Below are 15,012 nucleotides of genomic sequence, written 5' to 3'. Positions count from 1 at the left end.
TTTTTAGATTTAAAATATATGTTTATAGTGCTATTTTTTTCGATACACAAATAATTATTTTTTTTCTTTATTCTTAAACTTTAATATGTGATCTTTTAACAAAAAATTATAAAAAAAATTATTATGAAAAATTGTAGGTTTGTTTTTCATTTTATAGTTCCAACAAAAATCTATCCTATCTTATAAAACAAACCGGAGTATGTTTAGATGGGATAAATAAAGAGGAAAAACAATTTTATACAATATCTAAAAATTTAACAATAAAATAATATATTTAAATATTTATTAAAAAAAATTAAAATACAAGAGATATTAATGAAAAATTTAATTTCCTAAAACAAGAAAGAATCTTTTTCTTCTTCTCTCTATTTCACTCCAAAATTAAATGTAGTTATATACATTAATTAATAAAAATATTTACATAATTTTACTTATTTTTATATTCATATTTATTTTAAAATAAAATATACATAACTGAATTTTATATACTTTACACTAAATACAACATAAAAACTTAATTAAATCTCTACTTTCTCTAATTTTTATGGTTCGATCTCAGTCTTTCTTCTAAACACAACTTTAATGCCATCAAATCTAACGGTCCAAAACTCATTTAACCAATTAACCTACCATCCTCTCATATGAACTGCCATGATTCCCCTCCCCCCACCCCCTCTTTATTTTTCCATTTTAGTTTTGAACATCAAAACCCTGCTCTTTAAAATATATATATGAACTTTACTTTCTCTTCTACTTACTATCGCTGCCTGACCTCATAGAACTTTTAACTTTTATATTATCATCACTACATCTGTACAATGAAATCATCATCATCGGCAATGGTAGTGTACTCTCTTCCCAGTAGAAAATTAAAATGACAACATTGGTTATTCACATTATTATGGTTAATCACAATTTGAATTTGAATGTGTTTGTGCATGTGTTACAGGAATGCTTGTATGTACCAGCATGGCTTGAGAATCTACTATCCATGACATTCTTCTCTTTGTGCAATGTTCACACCGAAAAGGCTAAGAATGATTGCAAAATGTTTTGCCTCGATTGCAATAACCATAAAGCATCTTGCGTTCATTGCATTGCATCTTCTCATGAAAAACATCGAGTGGTTCAGGTCTATATATAATATTAATATTTAGTTTTATTTTGATTAATTAATTAACTTTTCAAGAATAATGTATGTATATATATGTTTGTTGTATGTTTTTTTTTTTAGCATTTTATTTAATTCGTTAGATTCGGCCATTTCTTTTTATTTTGCAATGTAGATAAGGAGATCATCGTATAATGATGTTGTGAGGGTGATAGATATTGAAAATGCATTGAACATAAGTGGGATTCAGACATATAGGATCAATGGTTTCAGGGTCCTTTTCCTTATTACAAGGCCTCTCAATCCCAAAAAGAACAAGATTTCTGCCAAAGTTGGTTTTGGATACAACACTAACTGTGTGATGTGCACAAGGATCATCGTTCAGCCTCATGTTTTTTGCTCTTTAGAGTGCAAGGTTTAATTTAATTTAATTTAATTTATTTTATTATTATTTATTAGAAACATATAATCAACTACGTTACATTCTTTTATTAGATTAAATTTTTAGGAGAAATAATATCATCGTAACATAATATTAGAATTCTATCTCTAAAAAATCTGAAATTCGTTTCTTGATAAACAAAAAAAAATATTGCATAAACTTTTAGGAGAAGTATACTTTTATAAAAAAAATTTACATTATTATTATTATTATGATTGAACAATTTTACATTGTTATCAAATTATATTATTTACATATTTTTATGAAGGCATTATTAAAGTTACACAATTATTTAGGTGTTTTTCAAAAATTAGAGAATAAATAACCCTTTTCTGATATATTATAACATAATAAGTCTAATTATACATGTATTCAATATATAAAAATTATATATATTTTATTTAAATATAGAATATTATATTTGAATTAAACTAATTTATTGCAGTATTTTCATTCTTATGGAATTATAAAAAAACTTAGAAAATACTTGAATAATTCTAAAGTAGAGTACGTAATATTAGATGACCAATAAAATTTAATATTTTTGTTAATATTTAACCAACTCTAAATATTAAAAATTAAATTTTAATAATATAAAAATAAAATATTGGTTTAAAATATTGACTCACATTAATAAAAAGTGTTGATCTTCTAATATTTAATTTCATTTTCAAAATATGGATATTGATAGGTTGTTATTGTGTGTTTGGTGTGACAATATTAGCTTATGTGGACAAAGCAGAGTGAGAGTGAAAGCTTTGCAATAGAAGGAATTTCAAGAACCATGTTATCAGCAGAGGAAGAGGAAGAATTGCACAAAAAGCTTGAACCAGAAAGACTTCTTGAACGCCGACAACGGCCTTCTCCGTGTGCTCAGCCGCTGCCGCCGCCACCGTTCAATAATGCAAATTCTAGGAAAAGAAAGGGAATACCTCGAAGGTCTCCTCTTATGTAGATGTAAGCCCTCCTTGCAATCTTACCATGATTCATATTCCTTAGCTTGTTGGACAGCTTCAATTTTAAGAACAAAATCTATAGGCAAATATCTTATATTGAATGTATCCTTTTTAGATTTTTTATGTTTTTCTATTAGCGTGTGATTAATTAGTGGATATATCACTAATGAAGAAAGATTTTCTATGATCACTTAAATGAATTTAAGTAGTAGATTCCATATTTAAGCAAACATTGTGCAAATACAATGAATTGAATGAAGATTGAAATCAAGATCTTAAGGGAAATGAAGATTCTCAACCACCAATTAATATACCAATTGTATTAATAATCTCATTTTATCACATCAATTGATTACACACTTGTATATTAAAATTAAAAATCCCTGCCAAATTTAAATTCAAAATCTCCTTTTATCCAGTTTGCATGCGGCAGAAAATTTCCCACTATTGTTTTTGTTTTGTTATAGTTATATTTGGCCAAAAACCATAGTTATTTAATTGGAAAAGTATAGGGTAGCAGTATATTATCTGCCAATTTATTGTCAATAATAATTAATTATTATATTTTAAATACATGTACAAAGAGACACATTCAGAAAATATATTTATAAAGATATTTTATTAGACACATCCATAAAAAAAATATTTTTATTAGACACATTCATAAAGACACTTCCATTAAATACAGTCATAAACAAGAGTTGGTAGGAATTGGCAGAAATATTATTAGTAACATAACGGAATTGTATTTAATTTAATTTTATTGTGTTCATGAAAAATTATACCACACACGTGCATTAGAAAGAAGTTTGACGATATTATTCTGAAAAGAGAATTGATGAAGAAGATTCAAAACTCTAAAATGAAATGAAAAGACTTGTATCACTTTAATTCAAAGAACAGCCAAATTATAATTGTCTGTATCATCTTGATTTTTCAAAAACAATTAATTAACTGATTTTACGGCTAAAAATACTGCTTCAAGTGTGCAGAAATAGTGCGCAAGAATATATGGAATAACTTCAGCCTTGGAATGAGTTTCATCATTTTCTATGCTCAGATAGAAACCAAGCTAATTAGTTGGTTTTGTTTTATTTTTTTTTTCTTTTCTTTTATATCTAGACACCAAAAGAAAAAAATGGTGAATAGTTTATAATCAATTTTCAATTACTATTAAAAATAACATAATTAACTAAGTATTTCCTCTATCTCGCTCTTTCTGTTGAATGAGAAAGAAATTGAAAATATAATTTTTAATAAAGTTTCTAGATGTCCAGTTACACCTAATCTAACACGTTAAGCATGTTATATGTGTATATTATCTTAATGGATTTTGTTAGAAATTAAATTTTATTTTTTTAAACTAATAATCAACTAATAAATTAGTGGATAAGCAAAAATTAAGAATTTAATTTGTTATTGTAAAGAGAGAAAGTGAAATCTAAAACGAAAACGAAAAATTAATTAATCATTAATCGAAAAAAGTTGTGTCTTAATTAATTTGTTTCCTATTTGAATTATATTTTCATTAATTGAACGATCAAATATACATTTATTACATTTATCTGTTACATATAATACTATTATACAGTGCATCTAGCAAAAAATTACATGCATATCAATACAAGTATCCATTGACTGAATCATTCTTTGTTTGGTATCGTCATAATGGCAAATTAAGCCAACGTATATTTTACCAAATTTTAAAAAATGGGTGGTTAATTATATATACATTAAGAAGAATTTATTATTTTTTATATTAATTAGTTATTAATATTTAAAAATATAAAATAAAATATATTATTAAATTATTAGACTAAATAAATTAAATTATGGCTTAAATGATAACCAAAAATTAAATTCTGATCGCTCATATATAGCATTTCTCTTCATGCTAATTAATATAGATTCAATTTTTATGTATTATCAACAAAAAAATAAACACATAATTATTTAGAAATAATATTTAATTTGGTTTCTAAACTTGTATGAGTCTTAATTTAATTCTTAAAATTTTAATTGTTTCTATTTAGTTTTCAAACTTTACTAACGTGATTCATATTAATATTCCTAAAACAATTTTTGACGCAAAGACTTTAACAGAATATTAACGTAAATAATCAAATGCCATATTAGATTCTTTAAAGCGTCGTTGTTTTAGTTTTGACACTCGAATAACTTAAAAATAACATCATAAGTGGTGTTTGTTGAAAAAAAATTTTTCGAAACAAGTGCTACAGCTTTATTTTTGGACTATTTGAACGTTAAAACTAAAATAGTATCATTTTACAAGTTACAACATAATATTCATGTCATCGTTCTATTAACGTTTGTGTCAGAAGACGAGCTGTGGACTAATGTAAGTCACGTTTGTAAAGTTTAGAGCCTAAAAAGAGACTATTAAAATTTTAAAAACTAGATGAAGGCTCGCGTATAAGTTCAAGACCAAATTAAGTATTAACTCAACTATTTAATTATGTATTATTATATCAATAAAAACAATTATATAGTTATATTACATATACATAAAAAATGAAGTACTAAATCAGTCACTAGTATAGAATATATATTAAAATATAAAATATACATTAAAAATAAATTAAACAACATATATATTAATATATAAATATATAGTAATTAATTAGCAACTAATTTTTATAATTATATATCTAATAAAAAGGAAAAACTAAATTATTAGATGATAATATCAAAAGTTTTATATTATTAATATATCAAAATTAAATTATAATTTCCAAACCTCAAGTATATTCGATGTAAAATATATATTAAAACCATTCATCAAAATTAATAATTAATATAAAATTATATTAAAATATAAAATATATATTAAAAAAAATGTTAGAGAATTATCAAAATTTATTAGTTTTGGCCTCTTATTTAGTCATTAATATTTAAAAATATGGGATAAAATATGTTATTTAATTATTAAACTAAAGAAATTATACTAAAAGAATTGAGTTGATGGTTAAACGATGATAAAAATAATAAATTCTAATGACTCATAATATTTTTCATAAAAATTATATATATATTTATATAGAAACACATTGAATCTAATTTTAGTGACTGATACTAATGTACAAATAAAATTTTTACAAATTTTAAAACTTCTCAATACAATTCAAAACACATCAACGGTCAGAAAATTCAGGTATATATGACAAGTAACCCAAAAGTTTTTGCATAGCTTGAATAGTGTGAACATTATGGATAGCACTTGTTCAGCTGAAAAGCAGGCTTCTCCACATGATCAAGAAAATCCTGGAAACTTGAAGAAGCTTGTCATTATTTCTACAAAGAAACTGGAGATGGAGAAAGAGAAGGAGATGGAAATGGAGGACGTGGAAGAAGGGTGCAAAACTCCAACAAGTTCAGAGAACAAAATACCATCCCCTTTTAAGTGTCCGCCACCACCGAAAAAGAAACCAAGCCCTCCACTGGCAGCGGCCTCCAAGAGAAGGACAAGCTTTTACCAACAACAAGTCACGGCTGAGGAGATAGAGGAGTTCTTCCAAGCCCTTCCGATCCGCAAATGAGTGCTTACCTATGGTTAACAATAATGGAGCTAAAGTATATAATTGCTCTCTTATGTAAATGGAGAAAGGTTATATATTTTTTCCCTAGAATTTAAACTCATAACATAGACATACTTAAAAAAGAGATATATATAACAATGTTGGTGGGTTTAACATATTAGTATGTCTTGTGTGAGGTTAAATTTTAGATAGAAATATATTTCTCCATGCATGCATATAATATTAGGGATGAATAATGATTCTTAGATTATTTTTTTATTAGTTTAATGTTGATGGTATTTATTATAGTAAAAGATTAGAAGTACATAAGGTTAATCACAAAAAATTTTTTTTAGTTTTCTGTTTTTTATTATTTAAAATTTTTAAAATGAGAAGAATTAATTTTTCTCTAAACAAAAAAATATTTTTATGGTTAATCTTATGTACTCTTTATGTACTCTTACTATAATTAATTACCATCAATATTAGGCTAATAAAAAAATATCTAGATAACATTATGTAACTAATCATCCAACTATTAGGATTTTAATCTAGAAATATGACTACTTTCTATTCTCATGTATGTGAGACAGAATGTGATAGTGTTTTAATATGTATTTCTTGTTATTGTTAATTAATAGAACTTGTTATTAGTGTGTGATATTATCTATGATCATTTTTAATTTTATCTTTCTTCTATTTGATATCTAATAAGCTTTGATGAGATACCAAAAAAATGTTCTTGACTGGAACATGAGCTTCAATTAGCATAAAAAAATTAATTGGTTCTAATTCCATTCCAATTACAGGCTCTGATATAAATCTATAAAGATATGAAGCTTCAACATCTGTGTGGTAGATTTAGAAAAGATTAGTCTTTTATAATTTTAAGCCGGATTGAAAATTAAAGACTATAGAAGATTGAATAAAGGAATAAAGGTTTTGCATTGTTATAACTCTACTAGTACAAATTAAATATAGTGATTGGTGGGGTGTGTTGTTGCCTTGTTGGAAAAAGATTATGGTTTAATTATTTCATGGTCGTTTTAATTTCTAATTTATTTAAATTTTTTACCTAAATTTGCATTTGCTGTTGTTTCTATTCTGCTGTTAATTGTATTGCTGTATTTGTGACTTTGAATTATTATGTTTGTAATTTGACAAAATTTTCATCCAAAAAAAATCATGGCTTTATATTAGTCACAAATATCATTAGGATAGCAGTACACTTTGGCTTATAATCACAACTTCAAAGATTTTATATTCTCTGTTTCTTTTAAATTAAAATCAAAACCTCATGATCAATCAAGATTCAAGAACATTAATAAAAGCAATTGGAGAATACAAAGCTAATTCTCATCCCATCATTTTTTAGTGTACTGGAAAACCACCGCACCACTCTTTAAGTTTTAACGGTTAGTATATTTAATATAATTTAATTTTCATACACTTTTAAAATAAAGAACTAACTTTTAGATATTCAATTGTTATTATTATATCAATAAAAATAAAAAGTCTAAGGGTAAGCATTTTTATTAAAATTTGGCCCGTATTTAACCAGTAAATAAAAAATGAATAATTTTATATTATTAGATATAATCTTACACCATTAAAAATATTATTAATGATTAAATGATAATTATAAATTATAAAAATTACCTGCTTCCTAACATTCCTCCAATAAAAATAATTCACTTTTTAAATTACTTATTAAAATTTATATACATGCATTAATCTTATTAGATGACAGTCAAATAACCGTATTAAATGATCCCATAAGATTCTTTGCATTCTATCAATACTCAATATATTAAAAAGTGATATTAACTAAGGTCTAGTTTGATGGAACACATAAAAATAGCAAAAAAAAAATTTAAACAAGTATATAGTTTACACAGTAAAGAACAAGGAATTAGACAAATCTGATCCTTAAATTCTGCACCAAAATCAAATAAAGTTCAAATCACAAAATAACGATTAAAGTATCGCCACCAAAATTAAAACAAGTATATATAGTTTGCAACGTAAAGAATAAAAATCGGACAAACCTAATCCTTGAATTCTACAACAAAATCAGATAAAGTTTAAATCGCAAAATAATAATCAAAGTATCACCCCTTCTTTTGTGATTAATACCATTCCTCGTGAGTATCATGACTTGTGTCAGGAGAAAAACGCTTTAACAGAAGAGAGTTTTAATAAATGAATATGTCGATTTCTAAAATACAGATATATCTAAATTCGTAAATGTTATTATTATAATTTTTATAATTTATAAAGTAATAAATTTTTTAATTTTGTTTTAATACACTAATAACTAAAGTTTGAACACATATTAGTATCCATTTGAACTCATTATTTAGTAGAACTGTTTAACTATTATTAAATCACTCTTCTACCTCAGTCCATGACAACAATAAAGACGTTTCACGGCCCACAAACTCAGCTCAACAGAATACACAAGTTCAATTATAATTTTAGTCTTTATCGTATCTTATAGTTATCTTTATCTTTATTTCTATCTTATCTTTATCTTATCTTTTATTTTTCATAGACTAATGTTTTATATATACTTAATTTTACCTTCATAGTGAATAATTTAATTCAAGCAATCAACAATCAATAAAATTTCTTCATCTTTTCTTTTCTTTCATTATTATTCTTTCACAATTTTATTATCTTTGTATACTCTTTCCGTTTTATTATGGTATTAGAGCTCCTCTTGAGCTCTGCTGACATCCATGGATCAAGGAGAAAGGGCACAACAGCAACTTCATCCGGAGCCTCTTTTGGACCTTTCGTCAACCCAACACTTTTCTTTCATGGCACTTCCTTTCAATGAAGAAGCTCGTCCTTCAAACCAACTTGAGCTTTTGCCAAGTTCAACTACTCATTATCTTTGTTCTTTCAATATTTTTTCTACTGTTAACAATTCTTCAAATCGAGATTCATTCTTGAATACTTGGATCATTGATTCTGGTGCCACAAATCACATTGCGTCAAATTTGTCTTGGTTTATTTCTTACACACAAATTTCTCCTATTATTATTCATTTACCAAATGGTTCTTAAGCTACTGTTTCTTATAAAGGCATCGTTCAATTTTCACCATCCTTGGTTCTTCATGATGTTCTTTATTTACCTCATTTCAACTTTAATATTATCTCTGTTTCAAAAATTACTTCAGCACTCACATGTGAACTCACTTTTTCATCTTCTTCTTGCACTTTACAGAGCAACAATTTGGGGGACGATTGATTTGGCCAGAATAAGAGAGGGATTATATGTCTTTGAATCCAATTTCGGTAAAAATTCATTCACTACACACTCCATAAATTCCATCCAATCTCCACCCATTACACCTTCCAATATATGGCATTTTCGTTTAGGACACCCTTCTGGGCAAAGACTTAATCATTTACATAAACAATTTCCTTTTATCTCTATGCATCATGATGAGGCTTGTGACATTTGTCATCTTTCTAAGCAAAAGAAACTTTCATTTTCTCAAAGTTTTAACAAAGCCAATGCAAGTTTTGATTTATTGCATTTTGATATTTGGGGTCCGTTTCGACAAAGTTCTATTCATAATCATAAATATTTTTTTACTATTGTTGATGACTTTAGCCGCTTTACATGGGTTACTTTATTAAAATCAAAAGGAGAAGTGCAAAATCAAATAAAAAATTTTATTACTTTAATTGAAACACAATTCAACTCCAAAGTCAAAACTATTCGTTCCGATAATGGACCAGAATTTATTTTACCTGATTTTTATGCTTCAAAGGGCATTATTCATCAACGTAGTTGTGTTGAAACTCCTCAACAAAATGGAAGGGTAGAACGCAAGCATCAACATATTTTGAATATAGCTCGTGCTCTTATGTTTCAATCTAATTTACCATCATCTTTTTGGTCTTATGTTGTTAGACATGCTGTTTATCTATTTAACAGAGTTCCATCATCCGCAATTAATTTTAAAACACCATTTGAGATCATATTCAATCATCCACCAAATTATCATGACCTTAAAGTTTTTGGATGCTTATGTTTTGTTTCTACCCTAATGGCAAATAGATCAAAATTTGATCCAAGAGCCAAAAAGGCTGTATTTATTGGCTTTCAAAGTAGTTTTAAAGGATATATTGTTTATGTTTTAGAAGATAAAAGAATTGAGATTTCTAGAAACGTAATTTTTTATGAAATGATCTTGCCCTTAGTCACAAAAAATGCCCAATTCCATACACTCAACCCAACATTGCCAAACACACCTTCTCAAAAACAAGATTCAGTTAGTCTTCCAGTTGAACCCTCACCTATACCCATTGACCCAACTCCACCTAGTTCTTTATTTTCTCCAACAACCTCTCCCTCTTCCTCACTATCGTTACCTAGCCAAGTTGAACACATGACCACCGAATCACTTTCAACACAGACACCCATCTCTCCTTCCGCACTAGACACCAGTCCACCATCACCTTCTCATCCCCCGTCACCTTCTTCACCACCTGAGCAACCCCATCCTCGTCATTCTGACCGGCCTCACCAACCTCCGGCATATCTCTCTGATTACTTGTGTAATTCCTCTCTCATCTCTACAAATCAATCTCCTTCAAAGTGCAAGTATCCTTTATCTTCAGTCATGTCTTTTTCTTCTCTTTCATCTTCACATAAAAGGTTTTTTTTATCTCTACATTCTGACGTTGAGCCAAAGTCTCTTAAGGACGCCAATCAACACTCTAATTGGCGTAGTGCTATGAAAGATGAGTTGGATGCTCTTGAGCTGAACAAAACTTGGCGTCTTATTGATTGCCCTGCAGGGGTTAAGCCGGTTGGCTGTAAATGGGTCTATCGCATCAAACACAAGTCTGATGGTTCAGTTGATCGATATAAAGCACGCCTTGTGGCTAAAGGGTTCACTCAAACTGAAGGTGTTGATTTTTTAGAAACTTTCTCCCCTGTTGTCAAGCCTGCCACCATCAGATTAGTTTTGGCATTGGCCTCTATGAAGCGTTGGCCCATACATCAGTTGGATGTCAATAATGCTTTCTTACATGGGAATCTTTCTGAGGATGTTTATATGACTCTGCCACCCGGATTTACATCTCCTCAACTGTATGGTTTACGACAATCTAGTCGTATGTGGTATGACAAACTTTCTCATCTTTTGCTATCTCATGGATATCAGCAGACCTCATCTGATTATAGCCTATTTGTTAAATTCATTGGTGATCAAATTTCTATCCTTCTAGTCTATGTTGACGACATTGTTCTCACTGGTAATTCCATTTCTGAACTTGCTACCATTAAGTCTATTTTGCACCAACACTTCCGAATTAAAGACTTGGGCCCATTAAAATATTTTTTGGGTATTGAAGTTGCTCAATCAGAGAAGGGAATTTGCTTATCTCAAAGAAAATACTGTCTTGATCTTTTAGAGGATTCTGGTTTATTAGGTGCTAAACCTGCTTCTGTTCCAATGGATAATACCACAAGACTATATCAAGACAAAAGTCCCCTGCTATCCGACCCTTTTGTATATCGCCGTTTGGTTGGCCGTCTTATCTATCTTACCACCACTCGACCGGACATCATGTATGCAACTCAACAATTAAGTCAATTCATGGCATCTCCTACTCAATCTCATCTTCAAGCTGCCAAGCATGTGTTATGATATCTGAAAACTAGTCCCGGCAAAGGACTTTTCTTTCCAAGGGAATCAGAAATCCAGCTTCTTGGCTTCAGTGACTCTGATTGGGCTGGATGTCCTGACACTCGACGATCTTTAACAGGTTATTGTTTCTTCTTAGGCAATTCTTTAGTCTCTTGGAAGACCAAGAAACAAACCACCGTTGCCCGCTCATCTACGGAAGCAGAATATCGTGCACTTGCCAACACAACTTGTGAACTTCAATGGATACTAAATGTGTTACAATTTTTACGCATCTCCCCTATTCGCCCACCAGTTTTATATTGTGATAATCAGAGTACTCTTCATATTGCTGCTAACCCGGTTTTTCATGAACGAACCAAACATTTAGAGGTTGATTGTCACTTGGTTCGACAAAAAGCTCTGGAGTGATGAAACTTCTCCCAATTCCCTCTTCTGGGCAACTAGCCGACATCTTCACCAAGTCGTTGTCTCCTCAACCCTTCCATCTTAATCTGAATAAGCTTAGTATTATTGACATCTTTCATCCTCCAGCTTGCGGGGGCGTATTAAATCACTCTTCTACCTCAGCCCATGACAACAATAAAGACGTTTCACGGCCCACAAATTCAGCCCAACAGAATACACAAGTTCAATTATAATTTTAGTCTTTATCTTATCTTATAGTTATCTTTATCTTTATCTCTATCTTATCTTATAGTTATCTTTATCTTTATCTCTATCTTATCTTTATCTTATCTTTTATCTTTCATAGACTAATGATTTATATATACTTAATTTTACCTTCATAGTGAATAATTCAAACAATCAACAATCAATAAAATTTCTTCATCTTTTCTTTTCTTTCATTATTATTCTTTCACAATTTTATTATCTTTGTATACTCTTTCCGTTTTATTAACTATATAATAAAGATGCAAAAATAATAGTTTATTTAGTATAATTAATTAATTATGCGTTAATACTTAATTAACCACTGAAACTATTTTATAATAACTATTAAAAATTAAATCTTCATTTTTTAATTAACAGCTACACTTATATATTTTATTTTATATATACAATTTTAAATAAATAAAATACAAGTAAATACAATCTTTTCATTCAACTATGACTCATCTGGAATTATGACAAAAAAAAAACTATATTATGACTAATGTATTAAATACCTAATTGAACTATTTATTTGAATTAGTTACATCCATAAAATATTTTTCTATTTATTTAAAAATATAAGTTAATAACATATTTAATATGAAATTAATTAAACAATAAAATATTTATCCAATTTAACTTCTATATATAATATGTTTACCTTTTTCGCAACGACTAATTTTTAGATATTTGATGGCAACGAGTTATAAATCAAATGGTATAGTCTCTTCATACTCACTTAAGATATTGCTGGTTTGAGTCTTTCTATGTTCAATAAAAAAAAATTAGATATTTGATTGTGATTAAATTACATCAATAAAAATGATTAAATTTTTAAATTACATATCAAAAACTATTTATATGTATTATTCTTATTAGATGACAGTTAAATAACCATATCAGATAATCGTGTAAGACTCTTTGCACTCTAACAATATTCAATATATTAAAGTGTCAGATAATCGTGTTAACTGAGGTCTAGTTTGATGGAAGAGATAAAAAGAGAAAAAAAATTAAAATTAAAATAAGTATATATAGTTTGCAATGTAAAGAATGAATAAAGGTCGAGATAAATCTGATCCTTGAATTCTACAACAAAATAAAATAAAGTTCAAACTACAGAATAATAATCAACGTATAACACCCCTTCTTTTGTGACAAACAATTTCGTGATAGGAGAACATTTTGACAGAAGAAAGTTTTGATAAATGAATTTATGTCGATCTCTAAGGCACAAATATATATATATATATATATATATATATATAAATGAGTAAATATTATTATTATATTTTTATTGAACATTATCAATATAATTTATAATTTGCTGAGAATTTTTTAAGATTATTTTTTTGGAGATCAAGGTCTGGCTGCTATTGAACAGTATTGCAAGCAACTTGAATACTTAAATCTTTGATTTTGCGAAGGCTTGACCGATAACGATTTTACTGAATTTGCATTGAGTGTGAAAAAATCCATGAGTTACTGATAAGTGTGCTCCTCTTTTTTGGAAATTTTTTTCATTATTTTTTGCCTTGTATCTTTTTTATTTCTCTGAATTTTGCTTATTTTTTTATTGACTCCATTTTATCACATTGGTATTATATACCACGAGTTACTCCAAGGCTTACTCCATCTTGAAAAATTCTTTTCCTGATTTATGAATTTATTGAAGTTTTGTAGTTGATAAATTTGTAGTTACTCCAAAGTTTACATACTAAAATGTTACATTTTATGTGTACCTTCAATGATTAATAATAGTTAGTTAAGCAAGATTTTGGGACTTCAAGAGTTGCTGCCACTTCAAGCACCAGAAATTTGGAGCTGTTGAAAAGCTTAGCTGATTTGGCTATTAACTACACAAAGGATCTGATTCTGCAAGTAAGTAATCTTGATCCCATACTTCCATATTTGTTGGATTTTTTATACTTATACACATATCGCAACCCTAAGGTGTCTAATTACCTTGATTGCATGTAGCTGATACAAAATGACATAATTGAATGGTTTAACTTACAGATAATTGGTGAAATAACTATGGCTGCTGATGCAACATATAAAGCTATGGAGTTTGTTGGCACAACTGTTGAAAGTTTAAATGTGAGTTCATTATGCAAGATGCTATGCTATTGTGTGACTCTAAGTGTTGCTTCAATCTGAATAATGTTTTGCTCTTTATCATCACATGTGTTGTTTCGGTAATTTGTTCATGTTGGTAGATGGAGCAAAGGATGACATTGTGCAATATGGTTGTTGAAGCTGGAAGAAAGAATGGCGTTGTTCCTGCTGATAGCACTACATATAAATATCTCGAGGTTTATGCAATTTCAGCAGATGCAGTAAAATTTATGTCCTATCTCTTAAGTTATATGCATGTATCTCACTTTGCTTGTATGTCTAGATTTTCTTTAAATGTTGTGTGTATTAAAAAATTGTGTTAACACTACGTTTACTTTCCTATCTTGACCCTTGAATGGTCAGAGCATACTGTATTTTTGTTCCCTTTTGTAGATTGTCTTGATTAATTTTAATGGTATGATGATGTTTCCCTTTCATTTTATTATGTTCATCGCACAAAGTTTTAGTGTGGTGCATTTATGTGAAGTCCCCTCTAAATGATCATTTTGTTCTTTTCCTCTCATA

The 15,012-nt window shown here is 28.3% G+C and overlaps 1 protein-coding gene across 1 annotated transcript; it reads left to right on the top strand.

Annotated features, from left to right (window-relative positions):
* The first annotated feature begins 818 nt into the window (after positions 1-818).
* Positions 819-2,508, top strand: LOC130945746 (protein RGF1 INDUCIBLE TRANSCRIPTION FACTOR 1-like). The gene is made up of 4 exons (XM_057874452.1): positions 819-842; positions 950-1,132; positions 1,287-1,502; positions 2,278-2,508. The coding sequence occupies exons 1-4, from the start codon at positions 819-821 to the stop codon at positions 2,506-2,508; spliced, it is 654 nt and encodes a 217-aa protein (XP_057730435.1).
* Positions 2,509-15,012: the final 12,504 nt, after the last annotated feature.

The sequence above is a fragment of the Arachis stenosperma genome, chromosome 8, assembly GCF_014773155.1.
Source record: "Arachis stenosperma cultivar V10309 chromosome 8, arast.V10309.gnm1.PFL2, whole genome shotgun sequence".
Lineage (NCBI taxonomy): Eukaryota > Viridiplantae > Streptophyta > Magnoliopsida > Fabales > Fabaceae > Arachis > Arachis stenosperma.
Note: the sequence above shows the minus strand (reverse complement) of the source record. Positions and strands in the feature narration are given on the sequence as shown.

Excerpts from the sequence above, each read along its gene's own strand:
- LOC130945746 (XM_057874452.1), top strand. The coding sequence starts at position 819 with ATGAAATCATCATCATCGGCAATG. Across the intron at positions 843-949 it reads AATCATCATCATCGGCAATG|GAATGCTTGTATGTACCAGC; the intron begins GTAGTGTACTCT and ends CATGTGTTACAG. Across the intron at positions 1,133-1,286 it reads AAAAACATCGAGTGGTTCAG|ATAAGGAGATCATCGTATAA; the intron begins GTCTATATATAA and ends TTTGCAATGTAG.